The 16,845-nt window shown below is 35.2% G+C and overlaps 1 protein-coding gene across 1 annotated transcript in view; it reads left to right on the top strand.

The window, feature by feature from the left end:
• Positions 1 to 330: 330 nt before the first annotated feature.
• The window catches only part of ROBO1 (roundabout guidance receptor 1), a gene marked incomplete at its 5' end in the record, with an annotated part of 763,721 nt that continues 747,206 nt past the window's right edge, over positions 331 to 16,845 (top strand). The window contains one exon of the mRNA XM_082840323.1: positions 331 to 439. Coding sequence (XP_082696449.1) covers positions 331 to 439 — 109 coding nt within the window. The remainder of the gene's footprint in view (positions 440 to 16,845) is intronic.

Here is a 16,845-nt window from a genome sequence, read left to right as displayed (position 1 = left end):
TTGGAACAAGTGAGAGTTGGCAGGTGCAGGTTAGGAACTGGTAGCTGCAGAAAAGACCAGAGAAAATTGTCAGCTCATCTTTCCTGACGTTTTGCTTATGTATAGAGGAAGGTTTTACATCCCTTCTAATTTTTGTTAACATTCCCTGTATAATTCAAATGGAAATCCTGATGAGAACATACCTGCTTTTTTAAAATTTATGGGAAAAATAGCCTTTTTGCATTTCTGCTGAATAAAATGATAGGATTGGCTCCAGGGTTTTCTACTCCCAGGAAAAGCCTTCAGGTTCGTCTGTGACAGGACTCTCCACAGAGGTTATTTTTACCTGGCATGGCTGTGCTGTTACTGATGCTGCTGGTCTTGATGGCAGAAATAACTTCTCCTGTGGGTGTCTCAGGCAGAATGAAAGCTGGATCAAGGTGGAGAGGGGAAAAGAATCGTGAGTAACCAGGAATTTTTACTCTTGGTGCATTTCTTTCTTTCTTCTTTCTATTTAGGAATACATCGGGTCCGCCTAGCTTTGCAGTTCACAGCATTTCCAAGACGTGGTTTTAAGATTTAAAAATAATTTTACACATTAAATATGCATGCAGAATAAATGAGCTCAACCTTCTGTAGGCACCATACATCTGCAATATTGTTCTGGATTCCATTGCGAGACTTTTGCTTGGCTTCTCTAGTTAACTCTTACAATTCCTGAGTTTGGTAAAGGCTACATATGTAAGTGAACATTAGCTCTTCTACATAAAGTTCAGATATGTTACTCACATTTGTTGATATTCAAATGTTAGCTATGTAATACAATTTTTTACATCTAAGCATTTTGTTCTGAGGGTATCAAGAAAGGAAACTTAGAAATAGCAAATGTCATAGGCACTCTGATTTGAATAACTTAAGAGTCTATGCTTTACAACCGGAGAATTGCAGGTTGATAAATATATTACTCTTTAGAGTCATTAACTTCTTTATTCTCTCCCTATGGAAATGCAAGACCTCCAATTTCACTACTAAATGTGTTTATATATGTAAGGCATATAGTATTTAAACTACTATTTTAGTTTTAGAACTGAAGCTGTTTCTGATATTATTACAGGAGAAAGAAATTGATTTGACATTTGTTTCCCTCTGAGCTAATTGGCCAGATCTAGCCACTGTCTTTTCTCCCTTTTATCCTCCTATAGACCACTATAGGTGGAAGGGTCCCGTGTGTGTGTGTGTGTGTGTGTGTGTGTGTGTGTGTGTGTGCGCGCGTGTAGAAAGCTTACATGTAGCTATATTCCTTTTCTCCAAGTTAGAAGTAGATGCATTCCTCTTCTCTATATCTCTCTTCAAAAATAGAATATAGAAATGGACCAAGGACTCTGCTTGGAGAAGGGCAATGTTTCTTTCAAAATGTCGTTGAATGCTCAGAGGAGGCATACCAATGACCCTATTTTACTGGAACTATAATACAATTCAGAAGGTTCAAGTAACCTTAGAGCTAATTGCTAAGCTTATGACTTTTGCTTTAATCATGCCTTTGGCCTATTTACAGTTTTGCTTTACTGACATGGAGTGCTCTGATGGATAGATCAATAGGGACTGTAGGCCTGATAAACTGGAAAAGTTATAGATTTAATTTGCTCAGCTTCCAGTTGAATTTCTCAGTAATCGATTATTACTGGCCTTTTATCTTCCTTCCTCTTTCTCCTTTCTTTTTCCTTTAATCTCTTTTTTTTTCCTTCTCATGATTCAGAAAAGGCATACATGTACATCTGATATTTACACTTTCCACAAATAACAAGTGATTGTTTTTACTGACCATTTCTTCTCTGGACCTGAAGATTGTCTTGATGTTCTCCCTCTCTGTTCTAAAGTGGAACCAGGAAATCTAAATTTCGCATCCCCACTGGAGAATAGAAGGAGGAATTCATTCATCCCCAAAGTCCCAGAGTCATCAGTTTCACTCCACACTTTGGACTTAAATCTAGTCACTCTAGCCCAAAATATTTGTTATAATTTTTGCTTATGTAGCCTTGTAAGTTTATAATATTTTCATATCCATTATATGAAAATGTATGTACAATAATTTCATTATTAGCAAGGATAGATACGACTACTTGCATTTAAAGAAGAGGAAACTGATATACTAAAAAGTTAAATGACTTGCTCCAGAACATTCACCCAGTTAAGTTACAGACAGCTCTATAAACCGTGTTTAGACTTCTAATTCAGTGTTCTTTCCATAACCCAAAGCTCCCTCAGAGTACAGTCTGACTGTGGGAAATCCCAGTTGCTGAGTCAGCTTTGGGTCTGTTCTTAAACAATAGCCTCCAAATGAATCTGTTTGAGAATATTCAAGATGTTACTTTTTCATGTAGGCACTCCAGAAGTCTTTGTTTTGTCTGGATATAAATAAATATCTTTAGAAGAACATTAGCAAGATACATCCAGACTTTCAAAAAATTATTTTTAAGGAAATAATACTTGGAAAAAATTGGGGATGGGGAATGGGTTGGGGAAAATGGGTGGAATTTGATAAACCAATTGTCCTAATGTAGAGACACAGTTTTCTGTTTTTAAATTATTTGACCTCTCAAGAGGTGACTGAACTGTAATTTCCTGTATTATGATTACTGTGGTGATCTTCAGTGCCCAAAACAACAGGGTAAGGGGGGGGGGGCAATTCAACATCTTAAACCCTTGTGCTTCAACCTTTGACTTTTCAAATAAACCTCAGGGAAACACAAAATTGAGTGATCCAAGCATACCCTTGCGTTGAAGAGTTTGTGTGAGAAGAGCTGAGGAAATTCACTGAGAATTTCTCAACTAAGAGAATTCCTGTTGGGTTACAGATCAATTGACTCCCAACAATGAGTAAATTGTGACAGAAAGCTATGCATCCACTGGGGGAATTTGTGAATATATTTAGAGGGATATTCAATCTCCTAACTAATTGAGAGTTCTATATTAAACTTTAAAAGACAATGATAAAAGTCAAGGTAAGAAATCTCAGGGTTTCTAATTTTCAAAGAATGCTAAGTCAGATTTTGGCATGGATCTTCATGTCGAAGGAAGTTTATATTCTTTGTTGCCAATATCAGAGACTTTATTAATCTTTTTATTTTTGGTCACTTTCTATTCATGGACTTCTAAAAGCAGAAATAGACTACAGAGATCATTAAAGACAATCTTCTACTTCAAAATGGATTGCGTATGTTCTTTAAGAGATTTTATTGCCCTTAAGTGTTTCCGTTGCTTTCATTTTTTTCAGTAACTAGAATTTGATCATTTATTTTAGCATTTATCCAACTTTTTACATCTGCTTATAATTTTGTCTATTTCTTGAAATCATGCACTCAAGGAAGAGACTCTTTGTACCGTTTTCAGCATTTAGTAGAATTCTTGACATGTAAAAACTCAATGATTGTTTGCTTAAATAGTATATCATTTAAGTGAGTTCTGTGGAATATGTAAAATTATTGAATATGACCTTAATCTTTGACAAAAAGTATTGATGTACAAAGTTATCCATCAAAATATTAGTTATTGCAACTATATATATAAATGTAAATATAGAAAGAAAGGTAAGTAAGTAGAGTAGATCCTGTGAAATTAATCATTTTCAAACATAAAAGTAAGTTTTAAAAAATATCAACATAGGTAATGCTTAAAATGAAACATTTGGTGAAAAAAGCCTGTACAGATTTATATACATTATATGACTCAAAAAAGGAACCCATAAGATCCTTCTTAGATAAAAAAAGAACTGCATGCCATATAATTTTCAATTATCTAGTCCTGTGTTTTATAGCACTTCTTGTTATCTAACTTTATCTCATATATATTTTTGTACATTTATTTCGCCACCAATAGAATATAAACTCCAAGGAGGCAAGAACTCTGACTCTCTTATTACTGTTTTTTCCCTTGGCTTTAGTAAAGGATCTAGGAAATACATTTATTCAATGAGTATATATTGATTGACTAATGTATGAAAAGAAATTAAATTAAAGGAAATGCCCCAAATTAAGAGTTTTCATTAGATATTGTGATTATATATGATCTCTATTTTTTAAAAATACTTATTGAGACTTTTCTCGATTTTTTAAAGATAAAAATAATACTTTTTTTTAAGGCAGCCATATCATCCAATGAAAAGACTAGATCATAGACATAGTGCCTATATATATATATATAGATCTGATGCTTTGGATTAATTTAGAAGGTATTTTTTATAAAGAAAAAAATGTCTCTAGTTTACAGAATCCCTTTAAGATTGCCAAAACTTCTATCCTCTGGGGAAAAAAAATCCCTCCCTGAGTGCATTTCTTATCTTGATATGTTATTTTTAACCTCCCATCACAACATTTTTAAATGAACTTTCTACAGGTTTTTTTTTTTGTTTTTTTGTTTTTTGTTTTTATGTGGTACGCGGGCCTCTCACTGTTGCGGAGCACAGGCTCAGGACGTGCAGGCTCAGCGGCCATGGCTCACGGGGCCCAGCCGCTCCGCGGCACGTGGGATCCTCCCGGACCGGGGCACGAACCCGTGTCCCCTGCATCGGCAGGCGGACTCTCAACCACTACGCCACCAGGGAAGGGAAGCCCTCTATAGTTATTTTTAACATTTGCTTCTTTACTTCGGTCACTGGCCACAGGTCAAGTGTTTCTTGTAGAAAACGTTTGAAATATTAGAATTACTGAGGGCAGAGCCCTTCAGAGATGCCCTGAAATTACTTAAATTTTAAATCTTTACAAAAAGCTTAGCTACTATTGCTCTTTCTCCAATTTTATGTTTCATCTTCACCACTTTATTGACACAATCCCCCAAGAGCTTATTGCTGCAAAACAGTTTTTAACTCTTCTTTCAAAGTACTAGTTTTGTAAAGCTATGAGACATTTAAATACGCTTTAAAAAAAAAAAGTTTCACTGTTTATTCTTTATCTCTTCTCTTTCTCAACAATTCATTTTATGAATTGTTGAGAAATACCTCTTGTAAAGAAATAACCATGTTCAGTAAGTTAAAACAGTATATAACTTTAATCCACAACGTAAAGTTACTGAAGAAAGAGTTTTTAGTATTTCTTGTTTCTTTTTTTTTGTAGCCAATGAGAAGATACTCTTGCAATGTTGATCACATAAGTTTCACATCAAAAATCAATAGGTTTATGGTGAGTTAAAATACAAGTAGTGAGTTACCCTCAGGGAAAGATTAGTATTGAAGATACGCTAAAACACAGCCTGAAGCTGACAGTACAATACAGACATCTGGAAACATGAGAAACTGATAGAATTTGCCAGTGAGCAGCCCAGAGATGATTGGGCCCTATCAGAGAAAGAGTATAATGTGCTTCCTTGATGATAAAGAGACAGAACCAGATGTCATAACATACAGCTGACAGTATTCCCTTGCAGAGGAAGTTTTCCTTTCTGCAACCATCTGAGTTACCATATACAGTCAGAGGGTGGAGATCGCATGCATCACATTAGTAAAGTTCATGGAACTCAAGAGGATTATCTTTTTATCATGATACTTTGAAGATATACAACATGTCATAATGAAACTCTGGAAAGTGCACAGCATTTCTTTTAATGGAGAACGGTATAGTGTTGCATGTCTACAATCATTTGTGGTGTGATATTCTTGGAAGAACTAATGTGTTCTCTATCACTAATTCTTTATAAATTATAGCTGAAAGAAATGACCATAATTTTAGAGGGAAAATTCAGGTACTTTCCATTCAACTCAAAGTGATGAAGAATATTTATAATATTTAAACTGTCATTTCTTAATATAAGAAAGGCACAGAGAGACTTTTTAATAGTTATAGCAAGAGAAGAACTGAAATAAAATAAATTTGACCACATATATCTATTTTGTTACTCTGTTACTGCAAGACACATTTGAGCTGAAGCCATTTAACATTTATTAAAATAATAGTTTTAAAGGACAAATAATTTTATTGTATTCTAGTTTTATTAAATGGTTATGGTAAGGATATGTTTTGTAAACAGTTAAATAATTATTCAACAGCACAGGCCCATTCTTCCCTTGTCCCTTCCCATCCGGTCAATACTTGATTGTTCAGAAAACCAGGTTTAACCGATAGCAGAATATGAGCTGCCTTTATTGGCTGACACCTAATCATTTTCTCTACTCCCAAGGAATTCTAGAACTAGGACATAAAAGCAACTTTGTTTCATTCCTTTTCTCCAGATTGCTAGGCCTGTTGTCCGAGGATAAACATAAACACCAGGGAACAGATAAGGATTTTACAGTTGCTTAAGTTTTGTAAGACTGAAACATCAATTTGGAGCTTGCCTAACTTGTGTTTGTATTGCACTGAGCCTGTAATTATGGTGAATATAGTTATGCTAATTTATACACTCATAGTTAGGGAGGACAAGAGTTATAGAAGATGACTTTGCCTATATATGTGTCACAAAGGTCAATAACTTAAAGCTGTAGCAAACGAAGAGAAAGCCAATTCCTGAATCATATACATTCCAAAGTAACTTTGTTGCTTCCAGTTCCCTTGGTCTCAAATCTAGGAACCAGGAGAAAGCACTCAGCTGTTCCATAGATGCTTAAGAAAACAGCTGAACTCAGCTGTCACACACATGAATAGAAAAGCAATTTCCCAGGTAATCCTTTCTCAAACCATTCCATATTGAAAGGTTAAGATTCTACAGAAGCAGAATTTCAAAATAATTAAAGAAACAGCAACTTTGATTCCATTTTGATAAAGATGATAGAAATTAAATGTGTACAGATATTATAAAAAGGTATGTAATTCAAGAGGAGGAATGGGATCAATATCTGTAACCTCAGTTTTGGTAAGTCCAGCATTCATCCCAGCTTTTCCTACAGAGAAATGACTCTAAATTATTCCAGCACAATGATTTTAACTCTCTCTTCTATAATGATTTCAAATATAATGTTTTGGTTCTAACAAATTTATTCATCAATTTAGAGGACACTGAAAGAAAGGGAGGCTATAAGATTTTATTTATCTCATTTTATGGTACAGATGTGAGCCAACAAATTTGGCTATGTCGCTTTTTTCTGTCAGTTGACTACTATTTTCCGATTGACTTTGATTTTAAAACTAGGAATTTAAACTCATAAAAATTTAGCCCAAGGGTAGAGTAAAACCACTGAAGAATATAATGTCTTTGAAAGCTTGCTATTTTGAAAAAGAGACAAGTTCAGAATTTTACTATTTATTAGTCCTTCTTAGAAACTACCTATTAGTTGCCATTTGAAATTGTTCTTAGGTCACAGAAGTGTTAAAATTGTTTTGTGTGCTAGAGCCCAGTTAGTTTTGGACAGTTTAATGAAGCAGAACAGTGTGCCCATGGAAATGTGGTAATGAATGTATCACTGCTCTAACTTGTCCAAGATACATGCCAAAGTTGCCACATTCTCTTCTATGAATCTGTTTAACATTCTCACCATTAAGATTTTCTCACTCTATGTCAGTTTGGTGGGTTTAAGTAATGTAAGAAAACGCTGAGCAGGCTCAAAGTAGCACAGTCTTGGTTCATCTCTCATTGTTACCATGAAGAAAAGAATCCACATAACTATTAGTATTAAAATTTCTAGCCTTCCTACTTTTTCTAATCAGAGAGAAACAGAGACAGAGGGAAGGAATGGGGTTTTTTTGTGATGTAAGACTGTACAGTTGAGAAGTGGACTGAGAGTGAATGAGTGATAATTTGAAGATATTTTCGCAGCTCATTAACTTGAACCATTTAATGGTTAAATATCATAGAGTGCATTGTAACCTGAACAAAGTTTACGGGCAAGAAGGTCATGAGCTCTGCCAGAAATTGCATCAGTCACTGCTAAGGAAATTTCTTCTTTGATAAATGAAGCCATCATGAAAATAATCATCAAAATCATTTCCCCGTGAAAAGTAATGCATACTCTACAGGCCGTCCACCCCAAATTTAATTTTGGAAAAAACAGTTAAGAAGTCTCCAATATGTTTCAAAATCATTATATCATATGGAGTCGATAAGAGCAGGCACCCTGGAGACAGACATACCAAGATCCAAATCCAATCTTTCACCCTACATATGTTGTGAGAACTGACATAATCTCTCTGGGTCTCTGTTTTTATTTGTTAAGTGGAGAAAACTATAATTTTTCCCACAAATTGTGAAGATTTACCACACTGACCAGAAAGTTTTGGTACACAAATGTTCAGACATTGGGATTCTGATTGTGGTGGTTGTAATAATTATTATTACTGCTGTTGAGATTATTAATAGTAAATTTTTCTTCCCCTGAAAAATGCCTTTTTTTTTTTGGTTTATTGCTCATACTTCTCTGTAATATCACCAACAGAAAGAAATCTCTTTCCTGAGTGCATATTACTTGGTTGGTACAGAGCCCAGATCATTGTATGCAGTGAGAAAACGTAACAATGGCAATGGCAATGGCAATGAAGGAACACTGATACGTGTCTATTATGGTCTACAATACCAAGAGATATGTTGGCAACCTTTAAAGACAAAAAACTGGGAAATATATTTTAACGCAATAAGAATTTCTCTCCAGACTGAATTAAAAATTCAAATCAAACCACAAATCTAATCTTATTTATGCTTATTTTTTTGATTCTATTATAAATTTATAAGGTATTGTGATAAATGCTGAGAAAGGAAATTATCTTGTATTTTGAGATTTATACCCTCAAAAATTAAAGACAGAATGAACAATAGGTCATATATCATATCAAATAATTGTAAAAAAAAAGAGTTAAATGTGTTTAACAGATAAAATTTAGAAATCAGTTAAACAATATGTCCTATACATGTGTACACATTCATGCACAGGCACATTTATATAAATATTATGTATATATACATCTATATGATACAATATACATATAAAACATCCAAGTATAACTATGATTATTTCTCTCTGAAAAGTTACTTGAAAGAGAACTTAAGATACCCATAAATGATGCCAGGATTAAATCTTAAAGGAAATTAGAGAAATTCAAATACTCTGTCAAGAATTCACTTTATTTTTACGGCTATATAATATGTTTTCATTTTATGTGCTAGAAATTATTGAAGATCACTTGGTTTTATTTGCAGAGTGCCCATATTTATCGCCCCTCTCCTTTTCTGACATTGTTGATCAAGAAGTATACTGACTTCACTGATCATTGATTCATGATGGGCCTACACTTGAGTTTATAAATTCACATTGGATGTGTGTGAGTATTCAAAGTCATTTAAATTCTTTCAGGAGCTTAATATAATGCTTCAAAGCTTAAGGGACCCTGTGTATTCCTCTTCATTGTCTAAAACCATGTATCCCATATTAAGCATTTACCAAAGGACTTAATTTTTCTTCCTCTATTATTAAACACTTCTTATGATGAAGAAAGCAGACCCAATTCATATTTTTAATATCTACTGTTAGAAAATGTTAAGTGCTTTAGTCAGCAGTGTAGAAGCCTAAACATCATTTCTTACACCTTTCAGTCTCTACATTTTAGGTAACTGTAGAGTCTTCATATTAAAACCCAATTTAGCAACACATTTTAGAGACTGATCTTGAAAGAGAGAGAGAGAGGGAGGGAGGGAAGGAGGGAGGGAGAGAGAGAAAGAAAGAAAGAGAGAGAGAAAGAAAGAAAAAAGAAAGAAAGAAAGAAAAGGAAGGAAGGACGGAAGAAAGGAAGGAAGGAAGGAAGAGAGAGAGAGAGGGAGGGAGGAAGGAAGGAAGGAAAGAAGGAAGGTAGGGAGGGAGGGAGGAAAGGGGGCAAAGGGGGAAGGAAGACAGGGAAAAGGCAAACATTCCACAGTCAACCAGTAAGCTTGGGGAACCTACCCATCTTGGATTTTGTTTGTTATCTCAAATATAAATATGGTTGTATATATGTTTCCTCTGCTTTTAATCTGCACTCTGTTAAGGAGTTAGTAATTATTCAGCAGGTCGTCTTTTTTTGCGGTGCGCGGGATGCAGGCAGACTCTCAACCGCTGCACCTCCAGGGAAGCCCAGGTGGTCATTTTTGATGGCACTATTTCTTCTCCTTTTGTCAAATTGTACTTCCAAAATTAAATTATTTATTATAAGATGAACAGGCCCATAAAACTTAGGGAAAACTGTGAGGCTATCTTAGAATTATGTTTACCAACTCATTGACTTACTTAATAAAACCCATCCAGTAACACATTTAAACACAAATTAGCCAACTAGCCAAAATTCTAATACTGATTTTTTTTAAATGCTTTTATGTCTCCCTCCAATACAGTACACTTATTTGAAAAAAAAAATTCTTTAGAGTATATACTATTTAGAATGCACATATTTCCCAGTAGGAAACCCACATTATATGAAATGACATAATGCCGTTCTAATATAAATGCTATAAAATCAAGTTCTCATCTTTAAATACTAATGTTATTAATACTTAGATGGAAAAACACAACTGAATTTTATTCTTATTATGAAAGATTGTTTTAAGAGCTGTAAAGTGAAGCCTTCAACGTAGAAGTGCAAATGTTTAATATATTGAGGGGAAGGGAAGTAAAAAATCTCTTCACATAGAAAAGACCTGAAATGTGAGGGTAGTTTTGGGGATTCACATAAAATTTTTGTCAGATTGCTGCCAGAAATAATGCAATTAGAACATATGTTCCCCTGATATCACCATTTGCTAAATGTGCAATCGTGTGGGTGCAAGGGGTGCTGTCATGGGTGTGTTTCTTATAGAGAGACTCAGGAAGCTGATAGAAGAACTTGGAAAAATATTTTAAGATTTCGTCTTTTCAGCCCTCAGAATGGGAGAAAATATTTGCAAACGAAGCAACTGACAAAAGATTAATCTACAAAATATACAAGCAGCTCATGCAGCTCAATATCAAAAAAACAAACAATCCAATCCAAAAATGGGCAAGACCTAAATAGACATTTCTCCAAAGAAGATACACAGATTACCAACAGACACATGAAAGGATGCTGAACATCATGAATCATTAGAGAAATGCAAATCAAAACTACAATGAGGTATCACCTCACACCGGTCAGAATGGCCATCATCAAAATATCTAGAAACAACAAATGCTGGAGAGGGTGTGGAGAAAAGGGAACCCTCTTGCACTGTTGGTGGGAATGTAAATTGATACAGCCACTATGGAGAACAGTATGGAGGTTCCTTAAAAAACTAAAACTAGAACTACCATACGACCCAGCAATCCCACTACTGGGCATATACCCTGAGAAAACCATAATTCAAAAAGAGTCACGTACCACAATGTTCATCGCAGCTCTGTTTACAATAGCCAGGACTTGGAAGCCACCTAAGTGTCCATCGACAGATGAATGGATAAAGAAGATGTGGCACATATATACAATGGAATATTACTCAACCATAAGAAGAAACGAAATTGAGTTATTTGTAGTGAGGTGGATGGACCTAGAGACTGTCATACAGAGTGAAGTAAGTCAGAAAGAGAAAAACAAATGGCGTATGCTAACGCATATATATGGAAACTAAAACGAAAAAAAAATAGTCTGAAGAACCTAGGGGCAGGACGGGAATAAAGACATAGACATAGAGAGTGGACTTGAGGACATGGGGAGGGGGAAGGGTAAGCTGGGATGAAGTGAGAGAGTGGCATGGACATATATACACTACCAAATGTAAAATAGATAGCTAGTGGGAAGCAGCCGCATAGCACAGGGAGATCAGCTTGGTGCTTTGTGACCACCTAGAGAGGTGGGATAGGGAGGGTGGGAGGGAGATGCAAGAGGGAGGGGATATGGGGATATATGTATAGGTATAGCTGATTCACTTTGTTATACAGCAGACAGTAACACACCCTTGTAAAGCAATTATATTCCAATAAAGATGTTAAAAAAATATATTTTGTCTTTTATGTCTAGGAAATAATGCAAACTCTTGAATTTACTATAACTGGTTGAAATGTTTTTCTAATTTAATAGTTTGGCTGAGAACTCACATTTACTGTATTTTGAGGTAAATTTACATTTGGTGACATAGCTTGGAGAACTGATCCACACACAGCAAGCTTTTCTGAATAAGTAATTAAGTATAAAACCATGAGTAAATGTGCACCTAATAGACCTAAGTATTCTAAGTTCTGTTCGGCTACACAAGAATCTTGTGTGAGTGAATCAGCAACTCGGGTCTTTAATGTCATGTTTTGATCATGCTTGGAAAACATCTGTAAAAAGTCTATCACAACTTTAAGAATAAAAGACAATGTCAGTGTGTTTCATAGTCATGTTCATGTAGTGTTATGTAAAGAGAAAATGAAAATGTCTACAGGTGGAAAAATATGAAACACCTTTCATTTATGCTCAGTGCAAGGAGCCATGCTCTCTTGTCAACCTGAAAGCGTCAGATGTTTCTCCTATAAAAAGCAATCTTGCTGTTTTTAAGGCAAGTTTTACGGAGTGCTAGATATGTGGTCATTTTCAGTTTATACGTAATTTGAAGTATTCTGGCAGTCCTCATGAGCTAACACATACATGCCAGAATGTGCCTAATCACCTGTGCTCTCAAAATATATATTTAATCAGTATATAGTCACTCACTGAACAAGTTAAGAGACCTGAAAGAAGTGAGCTGCGCTCCTATCAGAGGGAAGAGTGTTCCAAAGAGAAGGCAGAGTAAATGCAAAGCTTTTGTTATTAAGAGTATGCTGGGCTTGTTCTCACGAGCAGGCCCAGAAGTCGGTGTGCCCAGAGGTCAGGAGGAAGTTGAGTGGGGGAACAGATCACGTAGGCCCCTTACAGACCAGTGTAAGGGTTTGAGATTTTAATCTAAATGGAACGGGAAGTCACTGGAGGAGTTTGAGCTGAAGAGTGAAATGATCTAACACTTTTATAGAACCACTCTGGTTATATACATATACAAACTGACAGCAACTCATATTTCTCTATTTAGTGCTGTCTCAGAGGACCTGCAGGTGCCCGCAGCCCCAGACCTGGGAATGTGTTACTGATCAGAGGACCCCAGTGGGCAGGCCTGACACAGGTCTGGCACCGGGAACTGTTCTTTCCCAGCACAAACTATGGCTCTTGATGGGGGTGGTCCAGTCCTCTGAGGACAGACATTCTCTTTGGCGAAGCTTTCACCCCCAAAAGGGAGAAAATTTGATCGTGTGGGGTGAAAAAAATTGTACTTTTATATGTGCAAAGCACAGTGTATCTGTGCTTTGAGGACTACCATTGGGATAAAAGTGTCTAAAAGGCTGCTTGGGGCTGGCAATAACAAATAAAAAAATGAGAATCACTGCTCTTCGGCAGACTTCAGAATTCTGTTGAGGCATTTGGTTGTTGTAATTACCGAAGTAGTGTTGCTGCCAGCACTTTGTGGGTAGAAACCTGAGATGCTGTATGTCCTGCAGTCCTTAGGGTGGTTCTCCCAAATGAAAAAATTTCAGATATCCCATTGAGAACTCATGTGGTCAAACAAATGTAATTATTTGAGCTTAGAAACTAGTTCTGTTTTCCATAGTAATTCTTACTATGCAACTGCCTTGTGAAGGGAGGTAAGAATGTAATTTATTTTGCTCAGATCACATCACAGACAAAGGTGTCACGTTTTGTACTGGTATCAATGATACCTGTAACAGTCTACATCCTTGGCTGTCATATTCACAGTGATTCTACATATAGATGCAAACATCTGACTACTTCTTTATGTCAATATATGCCCAAACATTATTTGTTGAAATACAAATAATTTTAGTATAATTCATCTTGCTTTCAATTTGCCAGTTTTGTGTGTGTGTGTGTGGTGTGTGTATATATATAATTATAGGATAGCTTATTACATATTTATTTTATTTTCAGGAAAATGAAAACAGTGTAATAGAAAGGGTGTGCTGAACTGGAAGGAAGAAATAGAGAACAGGGAAGACATCTCTAAATTTTTCAAATTGTAGAAATTAAATGATTGAAAATATAGCACTACTAGATAGAAATTTGGCAGTGGATAATTAACAGTATTTAAAAGCTAATATTATAAGGAAGAGTAAAAAGTGTTTGCTTTCTAACTGCTAACTGCTAGTTGCTAACTATGTATAAGATGTATATATATATATGTGTGTATATATATATATACATATGTGTGTGCATATATATATATACATATGTGTGTGCGTATATATATATATATATATACGCACACACATATATATGTACACTTTACTCAGTAAATACTCATTCTGGACCAGGCCCTGTTGTAAATATTTAATTTATTTTCATTTATTTAAAATTTTCAGTAAACACAGGCAGATTTTCCCATTTTACAGATGAAGACGACGAGGCACAGAGAGGTTAGGTAACATAATCCAAAGATACGTGGCTAAGAAGTGGTAGAGATGGGATGCAAAAAGAGAACCTTTGGTTAAGGTTTAATTGTCATTTGGCTGGCATTAGGCTTCCTTAGTCTCTGAATGGCTGTTGTTTTTCATTGACTATTCAGGAGCACAATATATCAGGCTTACCAGTTGCATAAGTCATGATTAATTGTCTGCCTGTCTGATTGACATCTTATTTGTTTGGCTGCTTGTTTTGAATTTAAGATAAAGTTGCTAACTTTTGTTTCTTGAATAAGTGAAGATCTTGTCTAATAGGATGGATCTGATCACTTATTAAAGTGTTCTTAATGAATCTTGCTTGTCCAACGTGCTGATACTTTTCAGATATTTCTCCAGAACTAGAGAATCCCAGAAAAGGATCAATGTCACAGATGGTGAAATGGTTAGTGACTGAAAACAAAATATTGATTACTGAGGCAAGACAGCTAACAAGTGTGTCTAGCTTCTTTTTTATTTTTTTTTATATATATATATTTTTTGTGGTACGCGGGCCTCTCACTGCTGTGGTCTCTCCCGTTGCAGAGCACAGGCTCCGGACGCATAGGCTCAGCGGCCATGGCTCACGGGCCCAGCCGCTCCGCGGCATGTGGGATCCTCCCGGACCGGGGCACGAACCCATGTCCCCTGCATCGGCAGGCGGACTCTCAACCACTGCGCCACCAGGGAAGCCCTGTGTCTAGCTTCTGAACTGCAAATTTAGCTGTAGTCTTTGGTGTCAACTGGCTAATAATTATAGCAAACTTAACATATATATATATATATATATATAGAGAGAGAGAGAGAGAGAGAGAGAGAGAGCTTTCAAAGTGCTTTTAAAGTTTTATAAACTAGAAATATTCTTACACAATAAATGTGAATAATTTACTATTTCATTAGATAGATTTTTAGTCTATTTTTCCCAGAGTTTTTTTGCTTTTTCCTTGTTTGTAATCAGCGAATATTTTTAATGAATGACAGATGGACTGATGCCCTGGCAAAGGGTTAGTTAAATAAATTAGAACATAATCCCCAAATAGAATCCTAGAGCAAATAAAGCAATGTTTATGAAGGGTCCCTTTTTAAAAATAATGTCAGAAAAGCTCATATATAATGCTGTGCAAAAAAGCGGGATGTAAAGATTTGTATTCAGTGTAATCTCCTCTATATAAATGTAGAAATACACGCCTATGCATAGGATTGTAGTAAGCTGCATACGCACAAGACGCAAATACTGGAAGGGAATATATGTAAACATTAACAGTGGTTGGAACTGTTAAGAATTTTTTATTTGCTTCTTCATATCTTTAGACTTTATACAGTGAGTATAGTAAATATTCTATTTGAAAAAGGATATTAAATGCTTTTCAGATATTTCTACACATGTATTTCTTTTTATCTGACCTCTCATAAGATGAGAAAATTATTATCCTGTTGAGGTTCTGAAAAGACTGTGGAGATTTATGATGCCAAAATTTCAAACGGTTCGGCTTCTAAAATCCAATATAAGGCACTGAAATACTGTTCCTTATTATTTTAACTATTAAAAATAAAATTGATATTCTACTGATCCAGATCCCATAGTTCTAGAAATAATTAATACAGGTAAAACTGCATTTTGTGTCACCATAAAAACGTGCATTGTGCTAATAACATAGACTACATATGTCAGCACATACATATTAGAAGACCACATAAGATAACTGATCAAGATTGTGACTCCAATTTTAAAATATCCTACTTTGTTTTAACCCTCACTAGCACCTGCCTATTAATATCCTAAAGTTGATGATAGGCTTAGTTTCCACAGATGACATTTCTATAGGGAATAGGAGGTCCAACAATAATTTCATTTATTCCATTCTACTTAGAATGAATGATATCTAAGTCACTAAGTCGTGTTCTATCAACAATATTAAAAATGAATAATGAATAGAAACATGGCACTTTACTTATGTATCTGCCTTATTATATAGTTTCCTTATTTATATAAAATAGATATATATAAAATATAGAAAGTATATATAGAACTTTCCTTTATATTATTTCATTTAATTCATTTGATTCTTTAAAAGACCTCTCTAATAGCTAGTACATATATCAAGAGTGTTTAAGTGATTGCTAAAGTTTACTTAGTTTACTTGTGCTTTCTGTCAAAGTATTTTCATGTTACTGCATTTTTTTTCTGTGAATAGGAAGCTCAAAGGGTGAGAGCCTGTTAATTGGACATATACACATCTCTAGCTCCTCCTGACACACAAACTATACACTCTTTTCTGATGTGAAAATTTCTCTTATGTGCAAGGTCTCTTTCAAAATCTTCAATTAAAAAGAAAATTCTAGGTCCTCCACCAAAACATAGATCTTACTGCCATCTAACTTCTCTGGATTTGCTTCATCAAATATTCCCAATTCTCTGGTCTCTTCCTGTGGTACTAAGAGACATCTGAATTCTCAGGGTCATCATTCATTGCCCTGTCATTTCATTCCCCTGCAAAATCCTAAAGCAT

The sequence above is a fragment of the Leucopleurus acutus genome (assembly GCF_964270905.1).
Source record: "Leucopleurus acutus genome assembly, chromosome: 5".
In the NCBI taxonomy this organism is placed as follows: domain Eukaryota; kingdom Metazoa; phylum Chordata; class Mammalia; order Artiodactyla; family Delphinidae; genus Leucopleurus; species Leucopleurus acutus.
Note: the sequence above shows the minus strand (reverse complement) of the source record. Positions and strands in the feature narration are given on the sequence as shown.